This window comes from Petaurus breviceps, unplaced genomic scaffold, assembly GCF_028583685.1.
Source record: "Petaurus breviceps papuanus isolate PSGF00001 unplaced genomic scaffold, PetGlider_PUasm1.0 90762, whole genome shotgun sequence".
NCBI lineage: Eukaryota > Metazoa > Chordata > Mammalia > Diprotodontia > Petauridae > Petaurus > Petaurus breviceps.
In genome coordinates, this window is record NW_027187339.1 from 9,624,047 (window position 1) to 9,632,014 (window position 7,968).

Here is a 7,968-nt window from a genome sequence, read left to right on the forward strand (position 1 = left end):
CCCTTCCCTTCCCTTCCCTTCCCTTCCCTTCCCTTCCCTTCCCTACCAGTTCATGGTGTCCTCCTGTGGGTAAACTTTGACATTCACTCTTTCTCAGTGGGACTGGAAAAAAGAAAATGTCCCAGTCTGGTAGTATTTGAAGACAGTTTTGGTTACACAATAATTGGGGAAATTTCCATGTGGGTATTTCCACCCACATGCTAGTGAAATGCAGGATGTCTTCCAGAAGCAGAATGCTTCCATGCTAGGTGATCTAGGCATGTGCAAAGCCTCACTGATATTTATACTGGTTTATCACTGTGGGTCATAAAACAGCACAGTCTCTAAAGAACTGAAATTAAAGCTTGCCCAAAAGACAATGGAGAAACCCATGGTGGATGTGAACAGGCAGCAACACATTCCAAATAGGGAAGTATGAAGGAGCAGTAGAGTAAAAGCTGTCATCAAACAAATGTGTCACCAGTGCCAGGCATTGTGCTATGTGCTATACAAAGGGAAAAATGAACAGTCTGATACATCAGGGAGTTTGTATTCTATTGGGAGATATAACATGTCCTAAGTAATTTATAGGGAATGGTCACTAGCAATTGGGGAGAGATCACAAATGATCTAATTTAGGAAACAGCACTTGAGCTTAGCATTTGAAGGAAGCTGGGGGATTGTGAGAGGCATAGGTAAATTAAGGATATTAGTGGTAGGGGAATTCAGTGAGACAAAGAGATACCAGGAAATGATCTTGATATCAAAATTAAAAGGTATCAACACTATATATATAAAAATCATGCTGTATCTATTCCAAAACCAAAGGAAGATTTTTAAAGAATCCTTGAAAGTGAAACTCAATGTCTCTACTTTGCCCTAAAATTCCTCCTACATTGGCAGTTTTGAAGTTTGAAGATCCCAGATAGGCCTATTGTAGCAACTGGGTATAGAATGGAGAGCCAATAGAGAAATTGTTCCAGTTATTCAAGCCATTAGCATGATTTTTCTGCCCATAAATATTTCTCCAATAAGTTGTTTTTTTCAAATGGAGAGCTCATCTAATTTCCGAAGTTACTGATCATAGTATCTTAGACACATTGCCTGTAGTACATCTGAGAAATATTCACATTTAAGCACTAGGCAGGAGCTCTGTCTGAGGGACAAAGGTGGATTCAGATATAGAAAAGCAGATTATGGTACATGTTCAACTCCTTGCATTAACCACCAAAAACAAGCATCAAAAATTTGTGTAAAACAGGAAGCAATTTACAAAAAGGAAATGCTTTTGTTCTCAGCTTTCCAAGCTAAATGTGCTTAGCTAAATAAAAATGTGTTTGGAAAAATTTGGAGTTTTGCTGACTCAACTTGATTTAGTAGTGTAACACTACAGGTAAAACAAACTAATGACATCTTTAGTTTATGGAGCTAAGATTGTAAAGGCAGCATTCCAGACAAATTTTCCCAACATTCCCCTCTAGACAACTTTAAAATAACACTCCAATCAAATTCTGGAGTGGCATAATCAACAAAAGATCAGGATTAGTCATTTTTCTAGTCTAAGATAATTTAGCTGATCTGTGACATTGAGTGTGCCCCAGAGCTCATGCAATAGTGATACCAGTTGTAGGTGGCTATGATAGCAGCAGCAGCTTTGAGAAATCTCAGCCTAGAGACAGTAAGGGCACTGAACAGTTGGTCAAAAAAGAGATTACAACAGACTCCTGTGCTAGCACTGGGAAAGGACCCAATGTTGTTTGGCAATTCCACTGCCCATTACCCAGTACCAAGTTGCAGTTCCAAGATGAAGAAGAACATTTGTGGTAGCAAGGGATTAGGGGCCCTAGTTGTAGTTCCAAGGTGGAGAGGATGGCTAGTGGTTGTACCTGCAAAGGAGCAAGTGCCCTTCTTGGGTAAAGACCAAAGGACAGACCAGAAGAGTAATAACCACACCTCACCCTGGACTACACCATCTTGGAAGAGCCAAAAACTTACAGACTCTGAGAACTAGCTATGAAAACAGCAGTGCAAAAAAGCCCAAAGCTTGATATAATACCACTACCACCACCCACAGGTGAACAGAGACCACTTTTACCATAAAGTTCAAAGACAAGTAATAGGTTGGAAAATTGAGCAAACAACAAAAAAAGAATCTGATCATAAAAAGTTACTATGGTGACAGGGAAGATCAAAACAAGACATTGACATGAAAACAGGTACAAGCAAATCCTCAAAGAAAAAGGGAGATTGGACTCAAATCCAACAAGAATTACTAGAAGAGCTAAAGGAATAGAGAAAGCAAGCAAAAATTATTTTAAAAATCAAATGAGTGGTAGAGAAAAATTTGGGGAAAAAATGAGAACAACATAAATTGTGAAAAGAGAATTAACAACTTGGTAAAAGAACAAAAAAATGCTAAAGAAAAAGACACCTTAAAAAAGCAGAATTGGTCAAATATTACAAGAGGAACAAACCTTCACTAAAGAAAAGAACTCCTTAAAAAGCAGAATTGGTCACAGTAAAAGAGATACAAAAGTTCACTGATAAAAATAACTCCTAAAAAAGCAAAATTGACTAAATGGGAAAGAATATACAAAAATTCAATGAAGAGATTCTTAACCCCACCTTTTTTTGTACCATCAATCCTTTTAGCAGAATAAGGAAGTCTAAAGGACCCCTACTCAGAATACATTTTGAAATGCATAAAATAAAATACAAAGAATTACAATGGAAACAAATTTTATTCAAGTATCGTTATTAAAATATATACAATTTCAACCCCCAAGTTAAGGACCCCCAGCTCTAGAGTCATATTCTATTTATGAGTCTCATCCCACAAAGACATAGTAATGCCTATGAAGTCAAATTTGTCCCCAGATATGAAGATATAATTCACCTGGCTTTTCATCTACTTTTTGTGTATAGATAACTGAGGCCATAGCATATTTGGGTCTGTACATTTATGAATTGTGGGTCCTTTCTTCTGCCTATATTGTATTGAGGGAAAAGCATGGTAAACAAACTTTTAAATTATTAAGTCTGCCCAAAAATGCAATAGATACCCTGTGAAAGTGATGGTTTCCCCTTCAGTGAAGTGCTTAATACAAAAGTTGGATAACTATTTGTTGGGAGAGTAGTGTACAGGTCGTGGAGTCAGGAAAACTTGAGTTCCAATCTAGCCTCAGATTCTAACTAGCTGGATGAGTCTGGGGAAGCCACTCAACCTCTCTCATCCTCCGTCTCATCATCTGTAAAACGAGGAAAATAATAGAATCCAACCTCTCAGGGGTATTGTGAGGATCAAAGATATTTGTAAAGTGCTTTGTAAGCTTTAAAAAGCTATCTAAATGCTAGCTAACTAGAGGAGATTCCTTTTCACATTTCAATTATTCTAGGTAACTTCTGAGGCCCCTTCCAACGCTGAGATGCTGTGATTCTACCATTTTGATTTTGTATTGTAGTTATTCTTATGTGCATCACATCCCTTTACTAGATTGGAAGTTTTAGGAGGGCAGAATAGCATCTTCTTTGACATTCCAATGAATCTCTGATCTCATTGATACAAGTAAATGTTGCAAAAAACAACCCATCTATACTTGTCTAACTGGTATGGCTCTTTTCACCCATAAATCTTCCAGAGTGAATCCATCCAACCTGAGGGGGAACTACTTTTGCATCTTTTTATATCAGATGTATATCAATGTGACACATGAGCTAACCATCACATACCAACCCCCACATTTTTTTTTTCTGATCATACATATCTTACACCATCCTTTATTTCTCCTATCTAATTCTTCATTTGCAGTGTCTTATAGGCTGCACCCACATAGCATGAAGTTCTCCATCACCTTCTGCATGACAGTTCACTCGAATTCTTTGGAAACCTTGACATTCCATGACCAGTAGGATGATTGGAGTCTTAACAAACCTGTTATTCTCCTAGTTCTCTAAGGGCAAGTGCTTAACAATAGCTCGTTGGATTGAATTGGATTGGATTGAAACAAGACTGATTTCAGATTGCAAATGGACTGGGTATAAGCTTTCTTTCTAAAACCCTATAATCTGTTTATATCTCTCTCCCTCATGCTTATATCACCGTTAACTAAGTAACTTGAATGAGGAAAGAGGTGTGAGAGGACTGCCTGAAAATGCAATTCCTTTAAGTAATTATGAGTTGGGGCAATTCTGTCAGGGAGGGATATTGATGGTTTTCCAGGTGATCTGGGATATTATTCTCTTTCCTTTTCTTGGGATAGAACTTGGACTTGTGAATTCATGAGGACTAGAAACTCCTAGAGAAAGGAAACTGTTCAACAAGTCCAGACCAACAGCTTTTCTTTAACTTATGCTCTTAGAGTTGCCTAGAACAATGAGAGTTTAAATGACTTGTCAAGGGTCACACAATCAGCATGTTGTCAGAGGTAGATACTGAATCCAGGTCCTGGCTATCAGGCCAGTGCTCTCCCCATTAGACCTCACTTTTTTTTTCTATATCCTCTAATTACCATATCAAAAATGCTTTGAGTGTAGAGTGTAATAACTTCCCTAAACTCTTGTTTACTCAAGTACACAAGAAACATTTGCTATATTGAACTATTAAAATAGACTTGTCCCCTGAAAAACAAATCCTCGAACTTCCTTGAAGCAAATTCTCAGAGACATTGAGCAATGAGGTCCTAGATGGAAAGATAGTATAAAAAGTGGAACTCAGCCTCCCTGAAAAACTGTACTGTGAGCATTCCTGTGAAAGCGGAGGCATTGAATACCCTTGATCCCCATTTTCCATTCTTCTCTCCAGCTTTCTTGTTGATCATTCTGCTGCCTGGCTCACCCTGGCTGACCCTTGGACTTCATAGGCCTTGGGTAGCTGGTGCAGGTAAGTATTCATGACTCTATACTTGGTTTGGTTTAGTTCCCTTATGTGTTTCAGGAAGCATGAGTGAGTGAGTACTACCTGCTGCCTCCAATCCCCTTTATAGGTCACACATTATACATGGCTTTCTGAGTTGGGTAGCATTTGATTTGAGACTCTGAAGGATGATTTGCACTTGTATAAGACCTGTATCAGATTTGTACTAATATGTACAGGCTGTGGTCCACTGGCCTTTGGACCAGCCAGTTGGCTTTTACCCTTGGACCCAACTCTGCTCTCAGTCCCCTTTCTGTCTCAGCTTCCTGGTATTTCTCAAGTTAATCTGAAGGACAAAAGCTATGTCATGGGATACCCTTCCACATATGACCTTTCATAGGGGAAGCAGGCAAGGCAACCCATAGAGTTAAACTAAACATATTAACTAAGATGTATCCTCAAGTCAAATACATATTATATCAAAAAGCCATGAGTAATGGTTGGAAACAGTTAAGGTTCTGAGACATAGGTCCCAGAATAATGAATGACAGAAAGGAAACTATTGTTACTACAAAGAATCTCAAATGTCTATTTTAAAGTTAGATTCAGTCTTGAATTAGTACAATGTCAAATTCCAAGGACTTAGTAAAATAAAGATAGGAAATAATAGAATCACAGGCGTTCAGAAGACAACTGGTCCAATACTCTCAGTACTGGATATTCCCATACTTAGAGAACTGAAATTGAGATCTGGGTTCAAATACCACCTCCAAAGTTTCATTTACTTAAATTCTGAGCCCATTTCTTCACCTATCAAAGTGAGTTATTATGAGGATCATATGAGATAACATATCTAAAATGCCTGACTCCGTTATATTTGTCATCTCTTCAATGTTCATATTCTTTGCAGAGGCTCAGGTCACAATCCAGCCACTTCTATCTATCCTGTATGACTCATAAATTATGCTGGGGGGAAGTGGAGCAGTAGGGGTGAGACAAAGTGGTCAGGGGTCGGCTTCCTCAATTCCTCTTATACTTTATGTAAACCAGTGGAGCATGTGGCCTGTCCCTTAGTTGCCCTTCTCTCTGGATATGCATCTGGCATATTGCTTTTTTTCTGGTCTTACTTGTTCAATGACATCATTTCATCATTGCAGGACTTTTCCTATACAATTTCCTTGTATGTAATGTTTTAGCAAGCTGATTTCTACACAGGCCTTCATCACCCTTTGAGTAATCCTCAACTTTAACACTTCAGAAACTATAAGTTGACTCACAGTCATATCATCAGATCAGTGGGAGAATATCCACATTAACAAAAGATGGATCTTTGCTTCAGAGAACTTTTGGTCATTAAAAGAATTTTGCAATTTTTCAATAATAATCCAGTTTATTCTCTTCTTCTTTATTTCTGGACCCAACACGAGGTTCCTTTGCAGTATATGTCTAAGATATTTTTGTCTATGTCTATGACAATCTCTAATTCTGTTTATATCTATAGTTGTCTTTTATTTCTATCTCTGTCTACATCTATATCTGTGACTATGTCTATATCTTTATCTATATTTATATCTATATATCTTTATAAATACAGATACACACATATGTGATATGAGATTGGATGGGCAACCATTATATAAGTAACAGTCTAGATAGATACATATATAGAAAAACAGAAAAAAATTTTTAGGTTGTGTATCCACTATAATAAACTATTCTGGACAATAAGCAGTCTTTATCCACTTGGTTTTTCCTGTACAGAGAATTAGGCTAAACTTATCTGAGTGTTTCAGGATTTCATTTAGCAAAATTCTGATTGCCCTGGGACTTGGTGAAATCATCACAATGTCGCCTACAAAAAGAGACATCTGGAGAATCTTATCATCCAAAATAAGAACTATATTATTATTTCCTAATTAGGAAGTTGAAGTTCAAGGAGGTAACTTGACCAAAGTCACAAACTGATTTAATAGCAGAGTCAGAAATAGAAGCCAGAACTTCTTAGTCACATTCCAAAGTTTTATTTCCCCCATGATAGTCTAGGAAATACAAATATTCCATTGTCTATTTGGGTTTTGGATGGTTGTTCTACTTCAGGGAGGACCAAAGGAGAGGAGGATATGGGGGAACATACAACTTAGTGAGGAAAAATTTATTAGGATGTTTGATAGGTCATTTGGCTGAAGTGAGAAACTCAAACACAACTTTCAAAACATTCACAAATGCCTCCTGTTGACACTCCTTAGTGAAAATGAAGAATAGAATCCCTGGCCATAAGCTGCCACTATGATTGGTCCTCTCCCCCCCCCCCCCATCCTGGAATAGACTACAAGTTGAATTAATACTCCTTTTCCCACTGTGGGTCAGAGTCAAGGACCATGCTTCTTCTCTGCCTTTCTGCACTGGCCCTCTTCAAACCCACCCTGGCTGCCTCAGATGAAGAGCTGTCACCCTCCTGCAATAGAAAAATTTCAGATGCCTGTGCCCTCATCACATGTGGCCCTGTGGAAAATGGATTGCCTGGGAGAGATGGAAGAGATGGGAAAGACGGTCCCAAAGGAGAAAAGGGAGATGCAGGTAAAGAAGTGTCTATGGGTTTGACTCACTAGGAGACACATATATTCTGCTGGAAAGGTTTCTCTCTCTCTCTCTCTCTCTCTCTTGTGCTATGCACTTAGTTGGATTTTGAAATTAAGGAAAAAAAAATAATTTCAGAGCTCTTAAAAAGTCTTTCCACTTCTCTCTGCTCCTGGTAAAAGGTTGATTTTCAGCAGTCACTCAGGTTCTCTTGGCCTCAGCCTCAGCTGAGAAATTGCTTCTGTAGTAGAATAAAGTTGTTTGCCCGTCTATGGAGAGAAACATCTTGAAGGTTCTGTCTGAAACCTCCACAGGTGGTAAAAGATAAAACCCTGAATTAATCAGAGGAGCAGGACTAATTGTTAAATTAAATGGGAAGTCAAAGATTTCTTAGGGCTCCCATTGGCCTCCTTCAGCACCCTCTCCCCATTGGTGTCCATCCCTAGTCCTGTCAGGCAGCCAAGTACCCTGTGCTCTTTCCTCTTCTCCCTTAATAAAGCCTGCTCTCAAGAAAGGCATTGACATTGGTCATTTGGATTTTATACACAATGACGGGGGGG

The 7,968-nt window shown here is 38.5% G+C and overlaps 1 protein-coding gene across 1 annotated transcript in view; it reads left to right on the top strand.

Annotated features, from left to right (window-relative positions):
• The first annotated feature begins 4,692 nt into the window (after positions 1 to 4,692).
• LOC138146466 (pulmonary surfactant-associated protein D-like) overlaps positions 4,693 to 7,968 on the top strand; it is a 12,192-nt gene continuing 8,916 nt past the window's right edge. Inside the window, exons 1-2 of the mRNA XM_069068393.1 lie at positions 4,693 to 4,858; positions 7,199 to 7,408. Of these exons, the coding sequence (XP_068924494.1) occupies positions 7,210 to 7,408 (199 nt within the window). The 5' untranslated portion in view covers positions 4,693 to 4,858; positions 7,199 to 7,209. The remainder of the gene's footprint in view (positions 4,859 to 7,198; positions 7,409 to 7,968) is intronic.